Source organism: Lampris incognitus, chromosome 8, assembly GCF_029633865.1.
Source record: "Lampris incognitus isolate fLamInc1 chromosome 8, fLamInc1.hap2, whole genome shotgun sequence".
In the NCBI taxonomy this organism is placed as follows: domain Eukaryota; kingdom Metazoa; phylum Chordata; class Actinopteri; order Lampriformes; family Lampridae; genus Lampris; species Lampris incognitus.
The window spans coordinates 38,166,500-38,191,209 of NC_079218.1; the positions used below are offsets into that span (position 1 = coordinate 38,166,500).

The following is a 24,710-nucleotide window of genomic DNA, read 5'->3' on the forward strand; positions in this document are numbered from 1 at the left end:
ATTCCCTTGCCTACCAACACGGGGATCGCCAGTTTGAATCCCCGTGTTACCTTTGGCTTGGTCGGGCATCCCTACAGACACAATTGGCCGTGTCTGCGAGTGGAAAGCTGAATATGGGTGTTTGTCCTGGTTGCTGCACTAGCAGCCCTTCTGGTCAGTCAGGGCGCCTGTTCGGGGGAGGGTGGGACCTGGGGGGAATAGCGTGATCCTCCCATGTGCTACATCCCCCTGGCGAAACTCCTCACTGTCAGGTGAAAAGAAGCAGCTGGTGACTCCACATGTATCAGAGGGGGCATGAGGTCATCTGCAGCCCTCCCCGGCTCAGCAGAAGGGGTGGAGCAGTGACTGGGACGGCTCAAAAAATAGGGTAATTGGCCGGATACAATTGGGGAGAAAAATTGGGGGGGGGGGGGTTACTTTGGTGGCATTCATTTTCTTTGTTTCTTTAAATTAACATGTTATTGTAAGGGGAGAAAAACATGTCATATAGATACTCTTAGAATCAAATTTCCTTTTCCTGTTTTTGACACCGATCTTTCCAATAATATATGTAGCTTGTATCTTTTTGAGTGGTACAAGCTACAATCGTATCCATGCAGAGCATCTCAGTGCAGATGTGTTGTGTTTTTCTAGGTGCTCAAACTGGTAATTGAGAACAGAAACACCTCCCCCCACACACACACACACACACACACACATACTGTAAAATAGAGGTGTACACACGCACACAGGGACTGAGTGAAACACTCTGGTCCAGTCACACTGCATTGCAGCCAATCAGCTAATTAGGGCCATGGGAATGGGGAGGGGGCGACAATCTGGCTGTCGTAGTGAGTCTGGTCACAGGATGAAGAGAAGTGATATTTACAGAGAGAAAGGGCAGGAGAGAGGAAAAGAGATTTTCTGTGGGAAAAGTACCAAGGAGAAACAGATGGGCGGTTGGGCAAGAGGAGGAGAAAGATGGTGGGACAGAGAACAGAGGGTATTACCGAAGAAATCAGGAATGGCGGGAGAAAGCGAAAGGAAAAAGAAGCAAGGGGGGGGGGGACCAAATGCGGTCATCTACATCCACGACTGACCCTCACTGAAAGGCAGGCAGTCAGGGTGGATAGTGAACAGACAGACAGATGAGACAAACAACCTGACGAAATTCATGTAGCGCACCATCTCTTTGTTCATACATTAGACATGCCTGACATTCGGTCAACCACAGATGCAAATAGATGGCCATATAGATGGAGAGAGAGCCTCAGGAGAAAGAGACTGTCGGAGAAAGATGCACAGAAAGGCAAGCGAGACAAAGCGCTAGAAAGACACACAGGCAGACTGACAGAATCATCTTTGCTTGGCATTCCTATGGTCAGTAGATAAACGGTTAGCCAAGCTGGCTGGCTGGCCCGCCGGCAGACACAGACAAAAGGACAGTGTTGGAGAGTTGTGGAAACAGATCACTTGCGTTTAACCTTCCCCGCAGGATTGCTCATATAATATCTCTATTACATCCAACTCTGTGTCTCATGGGACTTGTTAAGACAGATATGACATTTTTCTTTACTGGTAGTGATATGATATGGACAGAACTATTGGATATCTGGACTTTTGCAAGCCATAATGGAATATTAATATCACAGAAGTCGTCCAAAACAAACCCCAAATTATGTAAGCTATTAAAGATTGGTTATTTTTTTTCTATTGACTATAGCCAAGCTAGCCAAAATACAGTGGTAAAATGTATGTTAAAGCTAAACTTGCTGATTTGATTAGATATATTTGATTTGATCAAATTCAATTAAACATCACTGATCTTCTTGGGACTCATTGCACAAGCAGATAATTTGATTCAGCCAGGGGAAAAGGTATTTGTAATTGAAAAAGGAAGTAAGCCAAAATTACCCTAAAACAGCCTATACAACAACACTAATGGCATATTTGTCAAAACGTTATTAAAATTCAAAACAGACAGCACTATACAAAGAAGGGCATTATACTGACACTGCATCGATATAAAGATGCACTTTATATGTGCAGACTGCAAATATGGAGAAAACGTAGCATGCAGAAACAGTCCATTCAGCATCACTTTTGCCTATGTGTCCACTGGAGACCAGAAAAAAGTGCTTGCTGTATTTTTAAATTGTTTTGTAAGGAAAGGTTAAACTTTGAGCCCTCTTGACCAAATGGAGAGATCTTACCTCTCCTTAGCACCATATGCACTCCACCTCTCTTTTTTTTATACTGAAATTGACACAGTTTCTGTTATCTATGAAGCAAACAGCTGAGCTCAGTCCTCTGCATACACTACAATACAAAAATACAGTTAACAGGTCAATGGTGGTCACACAGCTGTTACAGTGGGAGGTATTACTGTGTTCATGTGTATACTGAACTTGTAAACCGCACCGCAGATGTGGAACAAGTTACGGTTTCCGTTACTCTCTCTTGTGGCATAAAACGCTGACATGTTGTCGGTAGCACAAACTATTACTTTAACTAGTGGCAAAGGCAGCTTAGGATATGATCGTAGTGTGCAAACGCAACCGTTGGGCTGGCTGAAATCACAATCCAGAAACCATTAATGCGTCATTCAGTATATCATATCTCAACCAGTGGTTCTAAACAGCAGAATTGGGACTCTTAGGGGGGTAATGAGATTATGTATGGGGTTAAAAAATGAATGAATGAATAAAATTAATGATTGTGAAATAATTTTTTTTATATAAAATAGCATTTTTTCATCCCCAGAGCCCCTTTCAGTCTCATGAAAATTGAAATTCATTCTTTACATGCAGCGCCTCTTTTAGGAGGTTGACAGCAGTTGAATCACATTGGTAGAGCCAAATGAGACAAAGTGGCTGAGAAATACTGATGTAAACCACTCTCGCAGTTAACACTGGTTTGTCTGTATACGTGTCTGTAAAGTCCATTAAACACAGGCATCCGGGTAGCGTAGCGGTCTATTCCGTTGCCTACCAACACAAGGATCTCCGGTTCGAATCCCCGCGTTACCTCCAGCTTGGTTGGGCGTCCCTACAGACACAATTGGCCGGGTGGGAAGCTGGATGTGTGTATGTGTCCTGGTCCCTGTACTAGCACCTCCTCTGGTTGGTCGGGGTGCCTGTTAGGGGGGAGGGGTAATGGCATGATCCTCCCACTTGCTATGTCCCCCTGGTGAAACTCCTCACTGTCAGGTGAAAAGAAGCGGCTGGTGATTCCACATGTATCGGAGGAGGCATGTGGTAGTCTGCAGCCCTGCCCAAATCGGCAGAGGGGGTGGGGCAGCGACCGGGACGACTCGGAAAATAAAGTAGTTGGCCAAGTACAAATGGGGGGGGGGGGTCGTCCATTAAACACACGAGACTGGCTTGAGGTCTGAGGAAACAAATGTCTTCATACAAACACGATGCATCCGCAAGTGGATTTCATTGTTGATGTGACAAAATCAAACTTGTTGGGACACAAAGCTTTTTTGGCCTTATGCAACAGTTGTTCAAGAGCTAATGCAAGGTTTCTTCAACAGTCCATACACAGGTGGTGTGACATGCACCAACTTTCTGGATTTTTTTCGTTGATTTGATCAACATTTTAAGAGGTATGCAACTATGCCTGTTGTCGGGTCTGAAAGCAGTGCTGCCATTTCTGGATTTGTAAAGTTAACTTTCTTATTAGATGCTTTTTTTTTCTTTTTTTCTTTTTTTTTGGGCACATCTCAATGCAAAAGTAACACCTAATTCAGTCTGCCCCCCTCTTCCCCTCCTTTTCTTTTCTTTTTTTTTACAGGAGACTTGTTAACTGCCAAGTGAGGGTTTGCTTGCACACAAACTTGATACGCATGTTCCATTGAGCATGCAAGGTAGCTGCATAAGAGCAAAGCTGACAGCTTTTGCTCATTTTTGAGATGGAAAACGCTGCAGCAAAGTGCCTCTTTGTGTGACTGTCTTGCATATTTGTAGACTCTGTGTGGCCAGTTTGACCAAATACTTTGTCAAAATGGCTTGGTCACACGCTCTGTACTTCAGGCAAGCACAAATATGTGTACGTACACACACACACACACACACACACACACACACACACACACGTGCATGTGCACACACACACACACACACACACACGCACACATCTCTACACCACATTTTCAGCTGACGGTTGTGTTGCAGATCACATCACAATAGATGTTGTGTATCCTCCTGGCTTTGTTTTATCATGGGGCATTCCTCAGCACTGTGATTCATTTTTTTTAAGTTGGTGTAGAGAAGTGGTTCACGTTGAGAAAGGAGAGAGAGAGAAAGATGGAAAGATGGGCACAACCATGAGGGATGAGGGGAGGGTAGAGAAGAGTGAAAGAATGGTGAAGAGAGAGGCATCCAGAGGCTACGACTCTGAAAAGGACAGCAGTATTGGGACACTAGCAGAGGGTTCATGTTAATATCCTTCCTCTCTTGCCTCCCATTGGTTTAGAATATGACACACTGGTTAGCATCTGGCAGACTGGCACACAGACAGGCTTCTGTGCTGCCCAACAGACAGAAAGACAATCAGGCATACTGACCAGTGACTGGCAGCCATTAAACTGACAGACAGACAAACTGGCCATGCCATCATACGGACCAGGAAATAATAGCACAGGTAGTTGTATTTTAAATTGGCTGACCATCAGAGACAGACAGCCTTTGAAAGACAAACTTCATTCAAGGTGTGGTGTGTGTGTCGGTGTGTACGAGGGGCAGCATGGGTGCGAGATCAGCTGGGAGGCAGAGGAGGTCTATCGAGGAGTGGTGTTAAACATTGTAAAGAAACTGCATTTTTCCGCTTTAGACACTGATGCGCCAGAAGCATCCTCCATAAGTTAGTTTGTTAGTCATGTGGTTGTACGGGCAGGTGAGGTCGATAGCCACTCTGAAGCATTTTTCCTCACCTTGCCATTATGCAAGTTTAACAGGGGGCAGCTGACAGTTAACTTCTCAGACGAAACACTGGTCTTGCCTTGGAACAAAAAGAAGCATTGCCCTGCTAGACTGTGACTCATTATGAGGGGGTGAGATGGGTTTCATGGGTTGTTTGGAAAGTTGATTCTCATCTCTACTATTTTTAGAGCATTTAAGAGCCCATATTATGCTTTTGGGGTTTTTCCCTTTTCTTAAGTGTGCTATATAGCTGGGAGGTGCATGTGAAATGTCTGCAGAGTTACAAAGCCCAAAGTCCCCTCCAAAGGGAGTCATTCTCTCCGGCAGAAAACACTGGTCCCGAAACGGCTCATTTGTGGTCCAGCTTTTCTTCCGTTACTTATCCACGTCATAATGTAACAGTTTCATGATGCCCACCGACCGACTAATTTGTCCTGCCCTCAAACAAAGCTAGGTAGACCGGATGTGGGAAGCCTCAAACAAACCTTGGTAGAGTGGAAAGCTGGTGTCATGCAAAGGTGTGAATCCCCTGATAGGAAGTGTACCCCTGGCAGCTCTGAGGGTCGTAGCATCAAAAGTTGAGGTCGGATTGCTGCGACCCTGGTGCCATCGATTCAGCTGAAAACACTGAACATTTTTGATGTGTAACATGTTTGTTTAAAAATGAGGGAATGAAGACACCCATACATTGTTTGTAGAGCAAGACGTTTCTGTGGGGATCTACTAGTGAATGGCTTGTTATTTCTGTGTTCGATCCTACAAGTTGAAACGAATATACATGTTATATATCAGAAATATTCAGTGTTTTCTGCTGAATTAAATGGTACCAGAGTCAAAGCAATCTGACCTTTACTTTTGATGCCACAACCCTCAGAGTGGCCAGGGGTGCACTTCCTATAATAGAGGGTAACTTCCGATGGTGCTCATGTCTACAGAACGCATCACTTTGTTTCACACTTGGTATTGCTCGATCCAGCAGGAGGCGCTGAATGTTTAGGTGTATGATATCTATGTTCAGTTTGGTAAATGGTGAAAAACTAGCTTAGGTTTAGGCCACTTATACCAGGGGATGCGTACCATGGCAGGACACCAGGAAGAATTTGGTTAGTGCTTAGCTCCTTGTCGAGAAGACGGTTTTCTTCGGTGCGAAAATGTTTTGTTAATTTATTTTATTTTAGTTTGTTGATGTATTGATGTTTGTTTCTCTCATCACCCTGTATTGTATGACAAAGGACAAAAAAATGATAAAGACAATGAACTCGAGGACAATGTGTGGAGGAGCATCGCCAAACAACAAGGCTATCAGGATAGTGAGTCGCTTATGTAGTTTACTTTTGGATGTAGTAGAGTTGGTAGCAAGGCAACCTTTCTTTGCCAACCCAGAGTCGGGCGTGGTGCACCACAATGGAGGAAGTGCGCCAGGTGGGGGCCGGACCGGCAACGAGCAGGGGTCCCCCCAGTGGCTCCAAAGGGAGGAGGGGGAGAGCCCCATGCATCACCACACTGTACCTGAACCCACTGGGTCGAGTCCCCCTTGCAAATTTGTGACAGAAATCACAAATTCGTATTGCTGCCAGTATGAATAGTTCGTCCATCCATTATCCAAACCGTTTATCCTTCTCTCAGGGTCGCAGGGATGCTGGAGCCTATCCTAGCAGTCATTAGGCGGCAGGCGGGGAGACACCCTGGACAGGCCACCAGGCCATCACAGGGCCGACACGCACACACACATTCCACACCTAGGGACAATATAGTACGGCCAATTCACCTGACCTACTTGTCTTTGGACTGGGAGGAAACTGGAGCACCCGGAGGAAACCCATGCAGACGGGAAGAACATGCAAACTTCACACAGAGGACGACCCAGGACGACCCCCAAGGTTGGACTACCCCAGGTCCTTTGTGCTGTGAGGTGACCACGCTGACCACTGCGCCAGCGTGCCACCCATATAGTTTTAATACGTGAATAGTTTTAATGCAAATATTCGCAGGCAAGTATTTAGCATTCTCGTGTCATTTATTAGTCACATCCCCAGTGTGTAAAGACATTTATTCTCTCCCTACATGCTCTAAGCGGTTGGCCAATCATAACAGAGTGGGCTTGGTACAGTGAATAGTGGGGTGGGGTGGGGCTTAAAGAGACCGAAGAGACAGAAAGCCAAAACAGCCCATTTCAGACTGAGTAAGCATGAGGTGCTGCACACCCAGCCTGTACAGCTGCAACTGGGTGCTTTTTGACTGTAAAAAACATTGAAATTTTTGTAAATAGTCCATGAAAATGAGTATATTAAATTGGGAAATGGCATAATATGGGCTCCACTCTTAGGAGCAGTCTGACCCTGACACTGTGTCCAACTAGGCCTCCTAAAATGGCATCAAACCCTGAGCAGCTTTACTAGCAGGTCATAAGAAGTGCAGTTATTGATGCAGGGAGACCTAAAAAGAGATCAGATGACACAACCCTATAGGGAAACCATGTTCACTGAGAAAAGCCTTTCCTCACCTGATGAGCCACTGAAAGATGGCAGTACTACAATAAAGCAGACAAAGCTCGCTTTGGAAACGGCTCCAAGGGGAACGTTTTTTTGAATGCTGAAATCCACAAATGGGAGCCGCCGTTTGTTGTACAGTGTCAGGCTCCTGAAACCATCCTGTGACCGGGCAGTTTCTGTTGGCACTCGGCTGCATTAACACCTGGCTCCACCTCCACATTTGATGGCGAGGTGATCGGGTGGTCCCCATTCCCATGCTAGGCACACGAGCGACTGGTCGCTCTGTGGCAGTTCATTGTTTGAAGTCTCCAGAGAGGACGATGGGTGAATTTGGACGTTAAATACACGTCTGTCTGGGCAGTCGGAAGGGAAGTCTTAGACTTTAGGTTTGACTGCTGTGAGTTGAGAGACAGAGCCCCTGCTTGTGTACCATAAATGAAGAATTCAGGGGCCTACCAGAAATGGCTTCATATAGAGTTAAAGGTGTTTTACAAAGTGATTAAAGGTAGAGTTGAATTTATATTTACACAATGATTGAACACAATGTTAAGGCAAATGCTTGGAAAAGAAAAAAAAACATGTTAACCTTTTAATAAAGAAAGAAGAGCAAATAAAAAGGTTTTAGACACGTTTTATTTATTTATTTATTTATTTATTTATTCATTCATTCATTTTTTTTTTATTTTCTCCCTTGTTCTCTCCAATTGTATCTGACCAATTACCCCACTCTTCTGAGCCATCCCAGTCGCTGCTCCACCCCCTCTGCTGATCCGGGGAGGGCTGCAGACTTCCACATGCCTCCTCCGATACATGTGGAGTCGCCAGCCGCTTCTTTTCACCTGACAGTGAGGAGTTTCACCAGGGGGATGTAGCGCATGGGAGGATCACACTATTACCCCCAGTCCCCCCCCCCCGAACAGGCTCCCAGATCAACCAGAGGAGGCGCTAGTTCAGTGACCAGGACATATACCCACATCCGGCTTCCCACCCGCACACATGGCCAATTCTGTCTGTAGGGATGCCTGACCAAGCCGGAGGTAACACAGGGATTCGAACCGGCGATCGCCGTGTTGGTAGGCAACAGATAGATGGCTATGCCAAATTTAGATGATGCACAGGTAGGTAGTACGTGGGTAACCTTATAATCTTAATATTTGTGATTATCGTTGGGGAATGATTTTCACAAACTCAGTTTTTTTTATTCCACACTTTTATTTTTATTCCCATCGATTTCTTCTCAGTTTGCTTCTTTTGACATATAATCCACAAGAATAGCATCTCTCTGAAAATAGTAGTGATAATGTGTAATAGGAATCGAACAATAGGATTTTTTTTTTCCAGAGTTGAAAGGTAGGTAGTCTAATTCTTGGGGTGGAAAAAAGTGGGCTACCTGATTTAAGTAGAAAGTTTTCTGGAAAAATTCAGTCAAGGTCAACATAACACAGCCATTGGCTGAGCTCACATTATGCAACAGAGAATGAAAACAGATTCCTACTGCAACAACAGGCGGGTGCCAGGCGGCAAGGGAATGAATTGTATGGCCAGAATCTGTCTGCTTTGCTTTTTTTTTTTTTTTCTTGCCCGGAGAGGATATTTGTGTATTTACGTATTTCCTGCAGGAAACTGAAGCCTCAGTGTGAGCGCTTTGTGAGTGTGCGTGTGAGAGAGAGCGAGAGCATGTGAGCAATGCGTAGGCAGCGTGTTGGGTAGCTGAGCACTTGAATGCACTATCTGTCAGAGGAGAGAGATACTAAGTCTGAAAGTAAGAGAGAGAGAGAATGACACTGAAAACCCTCATTTGGCCGTCTGTTTTTTGGTCTATTTGTTCTCTTTAGACCATTTGGTTCTGTTCCAACTTGTACATATGAATGGATGTGTGGATATTTTAATGGACACGGCTCCAAAGGATGTAACTTTAAGGACTCTTAAGGATTTGTCTTTTCTTTTCGACTTCCAGTAGGTTCCTGTTTCCTTGTTGTTGTTTTTTTTTCCTATTTCCTGCTTTTATGTGTTGTCTTGAGTCTATCCACGGGTCCGGATGAGTGTGCCGCGCTGGCACCGTCTCTCTGCGCTCTGGAAGAACTGGATGTTCAACCAGGGGCCTGCAGAAGAACGGGGCCACAACTTGGAACTTCCAGAACATGACTTGGGACCGAAAGATGCCAACACAAACTCTGGACCTCAGAATGAGAACTCCAAACATGAGAACCAGAACTCTGAACATCCGAACTGGAACTCAGAGAACTCGGAGCTGCTCAGTCACTCGGCGCCGTGCTGTCAAAACGTCCAGAGCTCTGAGAGGAGTGAGAACAAGAAACCCAACAGCCCCCACATGGTTGGGGGTGACACATGTTACTCTCAAGAAGCCTGTTGTCCTCAGGCTGGTCTTCGCTCTGTGTTGCAGGTGGACAACAGCAGCGAGGGGGAGGAGGTCGCTTTACAGAGGGAAGGTTCCCAGAGGAGGTCACGGAGGCGCTTTAGGCGGGTCAACCCCCGGGGAGAGAGGGAAATCATCACGGACGGCCAGGATCCCACGTGCTACAACACGGTAAGGACCAGACTAGCTCTATATGTGGCACCGATGCCCAGATGAGGTTTAGATTTCCACATGGCCACTGGAATGTTAATTCTAACAGTAGATATTCCCTGACGGTGCCGGGGACCAATGTTAACTAGTTTTCAGTCAATACCATTAAAAAAAAACTGCTTCACTGAATGGGGGGGAAAAACTACTTTTAAATAGCTGTAATAACTGTAAATTATAATACTCATCATCATGGTCAATTAAAATGACTACTAGGAGTAGTAGCAGTAATAATGTGTAATGCTAAATGTATTTCTACTTCATAATCAGTCTTACACTGCTGCCTTCCACGTGGGTCGAAGAAGACCAATTGTAACCCTTAGATAACGGTTAACCAACTGAAAAAAATGTCTTCCGTCCATGTCAAAGAAGGTTCCTCATGTCCCCTCCTACAACCTCTCAACAGATGGTTGTAAACACCTACAGGCCTTGTACAGCAATGAAATAAATGCTGTCTGTCTAGAGCTTAGAATGGTGTAGTCTGAAGTAGAATAATACTGTATTGCCTCGCATTTAAAGATCCTAACAAAGATCTCTTTGTCATATAGCGCACTTCCTCTGTTGAAGCTCGGACGCAAAAGGGTAAAAAAATAATAATGGACAACGAGATGGTGACAAATGCCTCTCATGAGTGGTTCACAGAGTAGAGGAGGGAAGCGGAAAAGTTTGTAAAGACATCTGTAGTTGATAGTGAAAAAGGGACTTATAAAGCTTTCTTTCAGAATGAACACACTCTAGATTTGGCGCTGTGGCAGGATCTTTGCATGAGTTATCTTGAGGAAAGAGTGTGTGTATAACCCAAATGTTGAAACTGTGCGTTCAAGGTTGAGTTTTCCCTCCTACAGATAGCATCGCTGGGGCTTGTAGTGTTTCAGTTAGTTTTGACTAATCACCAAAAGCCATGCGGCAATGACACACACACACACACACACACACACACACACACACACACACACACACACACACTGTTAAAAAGACAGAGTAACACACTTCAACAAGGGTTTAGTCATACTGTTTCCCACACTTGTGTAAAAGTCCCCAAGGTGTAACAAAGGGGCTTAATGGAGGGTTTTGAAGTGTTGCCTGCTGACCCTACCTGCCCCCGTGGTCTCATGGTGATTGTTCCACTTTTTAAATTGCATTTTTAGCCTTGAGCACAAGTGTGTTCCACTGCATTCTTGTCTCTGACGGCGTTTATTGTGTGATCTCTAAACCGTGTCAGCCTGCTACCATGGCGCTGGTAGCAGGAGGGCTACAAATGGAAGGACAAGTGAGAATGACCAGGAGCGACACAGCAGTTAATGAGGGAGATAGTTAGATTAAAAGCAAACAAACAAACTCCGTCAATTTTACCTGACATTGTGATCCTCCTGACTTCAGTATGTTATGATGGCAACTTTACTATGCACTGAATACTGCTGCATCACTTGTACTGAATTATTACTGCTCCGGTAACACTTTCTATGACACTTGCATCTATAATGCCCTATAAGCATTAGTGATGTGAATCTTCATCACCGAGGCGATACGATACGCATCTCGATACACTGCCAACGATACGATACATTAACGATTCGTATGAAACAACCAGCGATACGATACGATTCAATTCTCCCACGTACCGCGATACAGTACGTATTCCTTGCGTTGTCCGTTACTAATGCTGGGTTTTTATCTGTGATGTTCCACTTGCGGAGGACATCCTGCAGTAACGCAGCTAGGTTACTCCCTGTGTGAGACTGGTTAAACACTCTTGTTTGTAGGACGTGAGACTGCAAGTCCCACTCATCATCTACGTAGTGTGCCATAACAGTGATATAGGAGTCGGTGGCGCGAGAAGTCCAACCATCAATGGTAATCGCAACCCTCATTGCGCGGCTCATGGAGTCGACTATATCTCGCCTCACTTTGTCATATAGAGCAGGGATTTTCATGTCAGTGAAAATGTTCCTGTCAGGTATGCTATACCTTGGCTCCAAGACTTTGAGGAGGTATTTGAAACCCTCGTCCTCTGTACGCTGTAAGGCTCGATGTCTTTGCATATAAAGAACGAAATGGCTTCCCTTATGGTTTTCGATCGGACCGAATTGCTAGCCAGTGGTGCGTGGAAAAAAATTGGGATATTACTTTGCTCACCAGGTGTTTTAGTAGCACCACCGCTAGTGGTAGCCAGAGCTGGAGTCGACAGAGTTGACTGGGATTGGGACCTCTCTATCACATTCACGCCATGTCGCAGGTTCAGATGAGAACTTAAATTGGTTGTGCTCGATGTATATTTAATCGCGGCACGGCACATTTTACATATAGCATTGGATTTCTCCACCTGTCCATCACGCTTGTAAAACCCGAGGTGTTTCCAAACACCAGACTTGTACGAAACAGGCTAGTGTATCTCTTCTTGCTCCATGCTTAGGCTACTAGTGCTACCCCCTTCACTCTTAGTCTCTGCCGCTTCTGATTTCAAAGAAAGCCTGTTGGCTTACCCCGCCCACCTTAAACTCGCGCGAGACGAGAGTCGGGCTGAATTGGCCAATGACAGACATTGAGATGAGAACTCAAACCAGCACAAGTTCAGTTTAGAAGTTTAATAGATATGAGTCGGTTTTTATCAATGCAGAGATTTTTACATACGGTTCATCTCGAGTCCATACGGATTTTTAACCGATGCACACTTTTGCCATCGATGCAACCGCATCGTACATATTTATACCAATGTACTGATGCAAATCGGTGAATCTTCCCATCCCTAATAAGCATCTATAACGCCCTATAAGTGTAGCTATAAGTCATTGTAAGATTAATTATAACCGTGTATACGCCCTCACAACACCTCATAACCACCTTTATGATACATTATGTCAATTTAAAACAGATGTATGCATTATAAATATGTCATCATTAGCCTGTTTATCTGTCAAATGTCATAATGCATCATAGCCAACTTGTTTTGCTGACGTTTTGTAGCGATGCATAATGAGATTTCAGTGCTATTTCACAGTCTTCAGCCATAGCCATTAGTCATTGTAATGCACATTATAGGAAAGTATGGGTGTTATAGATGCAATAGATGCTTATAAGGCGTTATAGATGCTTATAGGGCGTTATAGATGCAAGCTTCATAGAAAGTCACAATCATAATATTTTGCAAAATCATCAGAAATATTAGTTCATCCATGATGGCAGCATGCTTGCTTCAAATTGAGAGATTAGTCCTGTAACATTAGTCCTGATAACACTTGATAATAACCATCATTAATAAATGGTAAATTGATAGTTCATTTAAGTGTTAAAGTGTAATTGGAGTGTTATCTTAGTCTCCGTTTTCCAAAGGCAAATTAAATAGTTTCAATAGTAGTCCAAATATAGACAGAATTTGTAGTGTCCATACTAACTGTATTTGGTTTTTTTTTTTTTTTTTTTTTTTTTTTTGGTCTGTCTCTTTGTCTCCTTCCTGTCTGTGCTGATATCTGCTCCCTGCAGGACTATGTCAACACCCAGGTAGGAGAACTTGTCAAAATGAAACTTGTCTCTCTCCATCCTTCTCTGTCTAGCCTGAATTTGCCTCAATCCTGAGTTTTTTTTCTTCTTCTTCTTTTGATATTCCTTTGTTTGTGTGTGTTTGTGTGTGTGCATGTGTGTGTGTGTGTGTGGTGACGCAAATGACAATCGGCTGTTGACCAAATGGAAGAAGGTTTGGATCAGACAGCATTGTGGACGGTCTTACCACAAGCTTCACTCGTGTCTTGAAGGGTGAATGTGTTTTGCGGTTGAGTGACTCACAATTAAGTGTCCTTGATTATCCACTTTTACAGCAGTTGGCAGTGAAAATGTGTCCTACCCAGCATCTTGTATAATGTTAGCCAGCCAAGCCTTATCTCCCTGAGCTGGTGGAGATGAGGCCGATCAGCTGCATTTGAGCATCTCTGGTCTTTCTTGCCTGATGTTTACCAACTTCTGTCTTAAAAGGGGAAGGAAATCTGAATATTCTAAAAAGGTCAGAGGCGGGGTCAACAGTGCAACAGCGATGCGATGGGTGTCCGGTAAAATGTGGCAACCTCCACGGTGGCGACATGTTAAGGAGAATTTCACATCAACTCTGTTTCGGACACTTAAAGAATACGCATGTCCCTTACGAAGGAGGCAGTGCACAAAATGCCTGCGTTTGAGTTACTGAATACTTAAATTCAGGCTTTGGTCAAGTTTAGGCTTGCGCACACCTCTACCTACCCCTTCAGCTTGCTTTGCTTTGGGTTTGTGCGTTATCACAGAGGAATGGCTTGAACTTTTCAGTGCTCTCATTAAGTCGAAGTGTGGTGCCTCAACACAAATGTAGACCCGGGGCTCGACAGCGCAAGTGTTTCCCTCGCATTTGACTAGATATGTTCCAACCGGAAAAATAAGTTATGAGCACAGTGTGTGAGTAAAGATTACAAGTTACCGTAAACCCCCCCCCCACTGCTAATCATTCAAAAACTACAAGTCCCACATTCCACACACTGCTCTCCGCCAGTCCCCGTAGAGTTTTCTGTGATGATGCAGCCGGTGCCAAGTGAGACACAGGTGAACAACACTGGAAACAAGACCATATACGAAACACTAGAGGGCTTTTAATTTGAAATGATTGATACAGGAAGTGGAGACACAAGGCCGACCAATGGTGTAATTTCATCGCTCAGTCAGGGACAGACGTGTTTAAAAAGAATCACAAAGACATCGCTAAAAATGAAACCCGTTAATTTTTATTTTGAGCGAAAAAGAGACGAGTCAAAAGAGGAATCCAGCGAGGGGGTTTTGCAAGGTTTAACTAACGAGGCTTTGCCGTGTTTAACTGAGGCAGTTAACGTTAACGTGTGTCCTTTAGTGAGCACACACACACACACACACACACACACACACACACACACACACACAGTGAGGGAGAAAAAAAAACTCGTATTGCAGAACCAATACCTCTGTTATAATGCAGTGTCTATTTTTTTGGGGGGGGGGGGATTCCACTCTTTTTCTCCCCAATTGTATTTGGCCAATTACCCCACCCTTCTGAGCCATCCCAGTCTCTGCTCCACCCCCTCTACCGATCCGGGAAGGGCTGCAGACTACCACATGCCTCCTCCGATACATGTGGAGTCACCAGCTGCTTCTTTTCACCTGACAGTGAGGAGTTTCACCAGTGGGACGTAGCACGTGGGAGGATCACACTATTCTCCCCCAGTTCCCCCTCCCCCCCGAACAGGTGCCCCGACCGACCGGAGGAGGCGCTAGTGCATACCCACATCCGGCTTCCCACCCGCAGACACAGCTAATTGTGTCTGTAGGGACGCCCAACCAAGCCGGAGGTAACATGGGGATTCGAACCGGCGATCGCCGTGTTGGTAGGCAATGGAATAGACTGCTACACTACCCGGACACCGACAGTGTCAATATTTTTAGGACCGTTTCAGTGTCTCAGAAAGCCATTTCAGTGCTTCAGTGTTAAAAAAACAAAACTTTGAAATGTTTTAAAAAGGTCCCGCGATATTTCATTTAAAATGCTGTGTTTCATCATGTCAGTGTTTAAAAAGTTACGTCAATGTTGTTGTAAATATTTCAAGATCCATGCCTAGTGTCTAGATACTAGGGTCTTCCACTTTCATAGTCCGCCACTGGTTTTCACATCAACATTGCACACAGGAAAAAGGAACACACAAACACGCATGCGCAAAGTGAAAATATGCATGTTATCCATTTTTTGTAAATAAACTCTGCTACTTGAACATTTTTCACTGTGCTCCTAAATTTTAGCATTTTGGAGCACATGTTCTCCATAGGAAACAAGTTAGTGTTGAGCCCTGAGACCTGCCCTGATGCAGTCCTGATTTGATCGATTGATCGTTTGGTTTTTATTTGTTTGGTTATCGTCGACCTTTTTGCCCCTGTAATGGTGGATGCCACTAAATGAAGCTGTATTTCGATGACAGAATTTTTTTTTTGTGTGTGTGGTAAAATGGCACGAAGGGGCATCCGGGTATCATAGCGGTCTATTCCGTTGCCTACCAACACAGGGATCGCTGGTTTGAATCCCTGTGTTACCTCCGGCTTGGTCGGGCGTCCCTACAGACACAATTGGCCGTGTCTGCGGGTGGAAAGCCGAATGTGGGTATGCGCCCTGATCTCTGCACTAGCGCCTCCGCTGGTCGGTCGGGGCGCCTGTTCGGGGGGAGGGGGAACTGGGGGGAATAACGTGATCCCCCCACATGCTACGTCCCCCTGGCAAAACTCCTCACTGTCAGGTGAAAAGAAGTGGCTGGCGACTCCACATGTATCGGAGGAGGCATGTGGTAGTCTGCAGCCCTCCCCGGATCAGCAGAGCAGTGACCGGGATGGCTCGGAAGAGCGGGGTAATTGGCCGGATACAACTGGGGAGAAAAGGGGGGGAAAATCCTAAGAAAAGAAAAAAAAAAGGCACTACATTGAAATACTAGAATGCTCAAAGTGAACAGGACACAATAAGGGTTTGTATTATATATGAAATTGTCCAGTCCTGATGACGTTATGATAATTTGAGGACATAGCAGAGGCATGACTCGATCTCTCAACTGCATGCACGCACACACACACACACACACAAACGCACACACAAACACAGGACTCATAGAGAAGTCTTTCCCAACATCAGGATGTTTAGAGGCCTCACTGAATCTTAATAACATTAGTAATCCATTACCACTGGTGTCTGCTGATGTCTGGCATCTCTCTCTCTCTCTCTCTCTCTCGCCCTTGTACTCCCTCTCTCTGCTTATGTCTTGCTAAATTTCAGGTTGGTGATGAGGTTCCTCAAGTTTTGCAGAAATATGGCAGGATTATGAAAGAGAAAGAAAGATTTAAAACATTTTGAGATGCGGCAGATCATTCCCATTCTATCCCTGTAGAGAGGAGGAGGGATGTGGGGGCAGGAGAAGATAAAATATTGCCTTTCAACAGTTTCACACAAATATAGTTTTCTGAAAATTTCCCCTCAGGTAGCTCTCCAAAGAGAGAGTCGAGTCAATTTAATGGCGCAGTGGGTTTTACAATCACATTACATTCTGTGTGACACCATCCATCCTTAGACCCTCGATTCAGGTGATGGAAAAACTGCACCGTGAAATAAGCTTGACAGGAAATTAAAAAGGAAAAAAACAAAACAAACAAGCCGGTAGAAATCTCAGAAAAAGAAACAGGAGAGGGGTCTTAGGCAAGCAATAGGTGCATGACTGGACAAAAGAGTAGATATGAGAGAGATGCAAAGAGGAAACTAGAGAGAGAAATGAGACCAAGCCAGTTTTTTTTCCCATTGTTTCTTGTCTGTCTTTTTAGCTCTTCGCTCTTTGTGTGTGTTATTTTTACCAGTGATGGCTTATGCTGAAATCACCCCATTGATTCAGAGACCTGATTCTTCCCACACACACACACCCACCCCGAGAGGGGTGTGTGGGGGGGTAACTTTCTCACTCACTGACTCACTCACTCACACACACACACACACACACACACACATAGATGCCAACCCTTGAGCTGTTAACTCACATTTCCTACACACATGAATGAACACAACCATATACACAAACACACATGTACAATGCAGGCCCTTCATTATGTCATCAGTTGCCATATTGAATCACTGCCTTTCCCTCCCTCGCTCCCTCTTTATCTCATTCTTTATCGGTCTTCCCCTTTTGTCAGACGTGCTTGGGTAGATAGATGAACCCATTACCCCATTTGCCCAGTGGGGGAATCCACTGAAAGGGCTTTTACAACCCGTCTGAGCTCATATCATTGCTCTGAGGCACCGTGATGGGGTCATTAATTTAAAATGACCCCTGGTTCAGTCTAATTGCCTCGAATTGCAACAGTTTTTGGAAGTGCTGCAGGGCCACAGTTAAGTGAGCAGTGTGACAGTGTCCGTGTTATTGTGTGTTGCTGTGTGTTGCTGTGTATTATAATGTGTTACTGTGTGCCGCCTTTAGTGATGCGAACACCATTGTTCTAACTAGCACTGTTGAGCTGTGTGTACAAATGGATATATGGTTTTGTTTTCTCTGAAGTAAATAAACATTTTTAGAAACTTTGGAGGCCTTTACAGTGTCAGGAATGAACTTTTGGCTTTACCTTTGAGCAACCGGGTTTCAGTCTTCCTCTTTGAAATGTGGGCATAAACAGATATTGAGACAGACATTCCCACTTGAATTAAGGTGTGGACATATACATAGATGAGCCTGACTTAGTGTTGTATGTCTATGGAGGACAAAAAAAAGACACACAAATAAATAAACTCACTCATAGTTATAGGGGAAATACAAATAAATATGCTTTATTTATTCATTAATTTTATTTTAATAAGCGAGTTTTCCGCAGTGCTGTTCAGCCCTGTGAAGCCCTTCATGTCGAGCCGGCGGTTGTCGAAACGTGCAGAGCGTCAACATATTTGAACGACAGCCATCTGCAAGAGAGAGGCGACACTGAATGGAAACAGCTTAGATGCTAACGAACAGACTGTGGTTAACTAGCTTCCTGTCGACGCTAGCTCCCAAACCACCACCAGTCTCTCCTCTGCTCTGCTCTGCTGCCCTCGCTCTGCGCTTCACTTTGTGTTGCAGTGGAAAAAAAGCCAGGTTCAAACTCTCCTGAAGTGTCCTTTAGCAAGACACTAATTACCCTACCGGCACAGGGTGCTAGTTTGTAGAGAAGCCCACGTTTTCAGCTCTGTATGGAACAGGGTGGGACTTTTTTTTTTTTTTAAAGAAGATATGACTCACAGTGTGCTGGTCCAGTCTGATCACCTCACAAACACATTTAAACATATTTAGATTTGATCATTTAAAAAAAGTTTTCCCGTCTGTTTTTGTTTTTCTTATTTTGCCAGTGATGTGCCGGTTGAGATAAAAAAATGCCTCGTCAGTGAATGATCAGGCCCTTTTTTTTGTCTCAACTGCCTGTTTCTATCCAGCACCGGAAGTATAAGAAATACAATACAAATACAATATAAAAATGCAGAAATACAGGCATACAGAAATCCAATATTAATTTGCTTACCCTGTCCTTGACCCTGTTACCTCATCCAAATGTAATGAGCGTACGCTTGTCATGCAGTGAAAATAGACAGCGGTCACCTCATCCTTGGTGCTTAAACCTCGTACAGTGCAGAAGTCATCATGCGACGGGGGATTCAGAGGTGTGACTCACTCACACAAACACTTAGTCATGTCGTGGTCCTGCTAGGTGTGAAGACCAATGCGAGCACCATCACCTTTCAGCTTTGGGGATCATTGCATTATGGTGACAGACAGATGCACTGCAGCGGTAAACCAGCCACCGGCTACATACTAATGTGATTCCCTACCAAACGTCTATACACTTTACCGACTGGTTGGCAAACCGACCGTTCTAGAAGGTTCTTCAGGTTTAATGAAAACTTGCTAGAGAATTTTGAACAGTCCCAGTAGATTCCCAGGGGTCTAGTTTTCTTCCCTGATTATGTTGTAAGGAGCTGGCCTGTGCTGGACATTTTTTTATCTGGGTTTTGCTTGGCAATCTTTCAGAGGTGAAGTTATTACCCTTCCCATTAATTTGCCTCACTTCTTTCTAACTGTCAGCGGTGCATCTACAGTGTTTATTTTCAGCAGTTGGTAACTGTCTGAAGAGATTGCGGATGAGATATCGCTGTGCATCTTTGCGTGTGTGTGTAGGAGTATTGCATATCCGCCTGTGAGGTTGTGGTTGCTTGCGTTTAAACCTAGTTGCATGCATTTCTTTATCTACATATGTCTGCCTTGGTTTAAGAGTGTGCATTTGTGCTGCGCCTCTATATAAGCCCATATTCATGTACAGGTAAAAGTTTTGGACTTATCTACTCGCAAAAAGCTGCTCTAATGCATCTAGTCCACTGCTGAGGTCATCTGGTCTCATTCTATCAGCTTGCAGGTGGGGCTATCAAAACCCATGGGGTCTTTGTGCAGCCATGTCCCCATTAGACAGAGCAGGTCCCCATGGGAGAGACCAAGGAGTGCTTAGGACGCATAGGAAACAGATGTTCATAAGAATTGGGGGGGGCATTTGTGTTTAATTACAGCTATGACTGCACCATTGGGGTTTAAGTGATAATCCCAATCCCAGCATTTTGTAATGAATGCTAATCACAGGTATTTGTCCTGATGATTTGAGGAACAACATTAACTGTACGCAAAGGTAATTTGGACTTTTTTGAACCAGAATGCACCAATACGTTTGGGTCATTTATATTAGATTATAAAGTTGTGATGTGCATTACTAAATGTGCATAATTTGCATGCAATGGGCAGTAGTTGAAATAATTTCAGTACATTGAATGTCTGTGAATGTTCTCATTCATCCAGGTCATAGTTATCCAAAGGAATTGAATCAAGTGCAACTGGACTTGGTTATATATCCGTGAAGACGTTTCGCCTCTCATCCAAGAGGCTTCATCAGTTCGTGCCTTTCTGACTAGACCAAGCTAGTCTGACTGGCTGGTGATGAGACTCAGATATTTAGCCTCTTTGGAGTCGTTATCAGAGCTATTGATGTCAAGGGCTCTTTTGTGTTCCAATGTTTAGCAACGACAGTCGTTGGAGGTGTTCGTTTCGACTTCGTTAGTGCTCCATTCAGTGGTCATGAGTCGTTGGAGCCATTAGTGACCGACTGTTGTTCTTGGAGGCTAGGCTTTTTGAGTCTCCTGGGTAGAGATGAAAGGACGACATTGTAAGTGGGAGATAGGTGGTGTCGCAGACCTCCTCCTCTGTTGAGGGATGGTTTTTCCAGTTTCACATAGATGGCTTCCTTCACCCCTCTTTCAAACCATCTATCTTCCCTGTCCAAAATGTGTACATTGCTGTCCTCGAAGGAGTGTGTCTTCTCCTTTAGGTGTTGATAGACTGCTGAGTCTTGTCCTGAGGAGTTTGGCTTTCTGTGTTATTCGAATTCGGGTCGCGGGATGCTGGAGCCTAACCCAGTAGCCACTGGGCGGCAGGCAGGGAGACACCCTGGACAGGCCACCAGTCCATCACAGGGCCTACACATTCATACCAAGGGACAGTTTAGCAAGGCTGATTCGCCTGACCTACATGTCTTCGGACTGTGGGAGGAAACCGGAGCACCTGGAGGAAACCCACGCAGACACGGGGGGAACATGCAAACTCCACACAGAGGATGACCCCTGATGATCCCCAAGGTTGGACTACCCCGAGTTCGAACCCAGGACCTGCTTGCTGTGAGGCGACCGCACTAGCCACTGCACCACTGTGCCGCCCCCTATTTTTTTATTTAGTTAGTTAGTTCGGAGATAAACCAAAAATAAAGAATAGTCCATTGGTCACATATTTCAGAATCACACATCAGTGTCTGCCGGTTTCAGTTGACCATGAAACAGATGGAAACATGGGAGGAAGAATCGGAGTAAGTGATATAGGAACAGAGTGATGAAAGGGGAAAAAAACCAGTGTGAAAGCAAATGAGAGGGGGTGGATTATATCAAGTTATCAAGCGGGTGTTATAAGTCAGAGGCCATAAAGACTTGGTCGAGGGACTAGAGACTCAGACGGTGTGGGTGGTTTTGATAGGGAGGGAGGAACACACATCTGAAGGGAGGAGTATGAAGAAAATTAAGGTAATATGGGAATTGAGGGGTTTAAGTTTAATGGGTGGGAAATGATGGAGGTGCACATTGGGGTCAAAGGGAGGTGAGGTGTGGGTTTGATGGGCGACAGGGTGGGTTGGGGCAAAGGGGGGGCAGTGTCAAGGAGGGTCAGGACAAAAGAACGGAAGAGTAAGGGTTGGAGAAGGGTTGTGGTGTGTATGTGTTAGTTTTGAAGTAAAATTTTATAACAGCAGACCTATTGGTACACAACTCAGCATAGACAGAGAATATGCATTACTTTTTAGTATTCTGTAGCACACAAATATAGTTACAAACATGCATTGTTACAACTGCTGAACAATGGTCAAATGATTAATTTACATGAGGCACCCTCCCACTTCCAGAAGTAGCATTGTAACCACGGGGTTGGGTTTGAGGATGGGGACTGGGGATCAGTGAGGCAGGGAAATGGATTTGAGGTCAAACAGTATTAGAGAATCATGCTTTCAGTACTTGTTTTAACGTATGCCCAGATAGGCCATCGGTTCTCAACCTTTTTGAGTCGCAGCCCCCAGGAATAATCGGGTCAGTGTTCGCGACCACCCCAATAGCACTGGGACATTTACCTGACACACCCCGGTGCAAACACATTGATTACTCATAAACTGTCTGCCCGAGGCTGTTCAGGAGTTACTGTAATATAACACATGGAAGCTACCGAACTCATGCAGGAAGACCACTGCTTTGCCCACAGACTGAACAACTAATTCGATTTGGGCTTTAATTAGTGTTTTTAGCCTTGTTAAAATAACAGCACTTCATGTGCACACACAAACTCTCACAAACACACTCAATAAAATCTATTCAAAGGCACATAATACCACTGGTACGGGCGATGTAATAAAAAAAAACATTCCCCAGTCAAATATTTTATTTTCCTGCAGCACTGCTGCCGCAGGCTATGCGTCACAAATTGTGGTCACTGACTCGTGGATGCAAATTGTGGTCACTCACATGCGAGCACATCCTATGAAACATTAATCTTTGATATCTTAACTGTTTACATTAACCTTGTTGTTCTGGACTGCATCTGCTCCTGCTGTCATCCTCGTGGTCATTCAGTATTCCCGACAACCGTTCCTCCACGCACAATAGCCACCAAGACCGCTGGATCCCAGAGTCCTCTTAAGAAGCTGACATGTGTCCCTATTATTTGCACAGAAGCTGTTACTGCTGATGCATGTCTTCAGGTGAATCATATGACAATAAATTGTGTTTTATATATATATATTGTGTTGTTTTGATATTAAGCCAAACACAGAACGAACTGGTTTACTGAATTTTACCACTAGTGGTCACGCCTGACTCAGCAGCCACTCCTGAGTGGAACATAATGAGACTCAATAAGCGTGCACCGACTCCAGTCCAATTGTTGCCAGTAATGCACCTCTAAGCTGGTTTGCCAACCACAAATAAACACCAAATAAGGGCATCCGGGTAGTGTGGCAGTCTATTCCGTTGCATACCAACACAGGGATCGCAGGATCGAATCCCCGTGTTACCTCCAGCTTGGTCGGGCGTCCCTAATGACATAACTGGGTGTGTCTGTAGTTGGGAAGCTGGATGTGGGTATGTGTCTTGGTCGCTGCACTAGCGCCTCCTCTGGCCAGTCGGCGGTGCCTGTTCGGGGGGGGGGGGACTGGGGGGAATAGCGTGATCCTCCCACGCCCTACGTCCCCCTGGCGAAACTCCTCACTGTCAGGTGAAAAGCGGCTGGCGACTCCACATGTATCGGAGGAGGCATGTGGTAGTCTGCGACCTTCCCCAGATCAGCAGAGTGGATGGAGCAGCGGCCAGGACGGCTCGGAAGAGTGGGGTAATGGGCCAGATACAATTGGGGAGAAAAAAAAACACTAAATAATAAGTATACTGTTTACACGTTGCCTCGTGTATGTCTTTCAGCTTACCTCTTTCGTCGGCTTCGTATCCAAAATGTTACCACGTTGGTTCAGTTTTCGTTTTCTTTGCCACCAACTGCAATGTCTCATCTCTCTCATCACCCCCAAATAAACGTAAACACATCATGCGCATCTTCTCCTCACCGCCACCCCCCACCCACCTCTTCTGAAATTTGATCTTGTTTCTGGCCTTGGCTCGGCACTAATGGTGCTTTTCCACTGCATGCTACGGGCTCAACTCGACAAATTGCACACGGCCTGTCAGATCAGTCCATTTATAAACAAATATAATGTGTTAGTCACATTGTCATAGTCTTGTTGCTAATCCAATACAAGTTGGATTTAGCGCAGTTATGCCGTCGGCACAGGTTGCTGATGTAGGCCACTTTATGATCTGCCAGAACTTCTCATAGTGACAAATGCCAGTTCAGTCGATTTGCATAAAGTCAAACCGGTTTAAGCTCGTACGCTGAACTGGACCGGCAAGCCGGAAACTGACCCAGCTCTAGCGTAGGATTAACTTGCTGCGTGTGTGCCCCAGCATCTGTATCTCAATAATACAAGTCTGAGTGTGTCTTTGTCCGTACATGTGTACATCTACATCTGTAACGTGTTAAGGTGAACTTTGTTATTCTTGATGAGGAAGCTTGGGTGATCAAGGTGTGTGTGCATGTGCACACACACACATGTGTAATGTAATGTACTCCTTGCTCACAAGTAAGGAGTACATTAACTAGTGTGGTGTAGCTTCCCCCAGCTGCTCCGTATGCAGCCGTTACTGCTGCTGCCTCTTGAGTGTGGCTAATTTTAGGGATTACATCAGCAGCGCCAAGATAGCAACCTTGCTGAACTCTCACTACACTGTTCTTTGCTCCCTTCTCTACGTCTCCTCCCCTCTCTCTGGTGTTACAACTTTATCTCCTCTCCCTTTACTCACTCCACTCTAACACCCTCTCACTCACTCCGCATCTGTCCTCCTCCCTCCTTTCCCCTCCACCCCCTCCTCTCCATTCTTTATGGCCTACTGCATGCTTCTGTCGAAGTGCTGTTTTGGAAAGTTGGGATAGCGTTGGAAAAGAGCTTTGCGTGCCGGTGTCCCATTTTTTTTTAACTCTCCAAAACCGACTTTCTGAAGTCTACACTTTCTGTATACATTGGCTAGGT

General features: G+C 44.9%; 1 protein-coding gene across 1 annotated transcript in view; it reads left to right on the forward strand.

The window, feature by feature from the left end:
* rapgef6 (Rap guanine nucleotide exchange factor (GEF) 6) overlaps nt 1-24,710 on the forward strand; it is a 242,786-nt gene that overhangs the window by 83,984 nt on the left and 134,092 nt on the right. Inside the window, exon 6 of the mRNA XM_056285284.1 lies at nt 9,801-9,944. Coding sequence (XP_056141259.1) covers nt 9,801-9,944 — 144 coding nt within the window. The remainder of the gene's footprint in view (nt 1-9,800; nt 9,945-24,710) is intronic.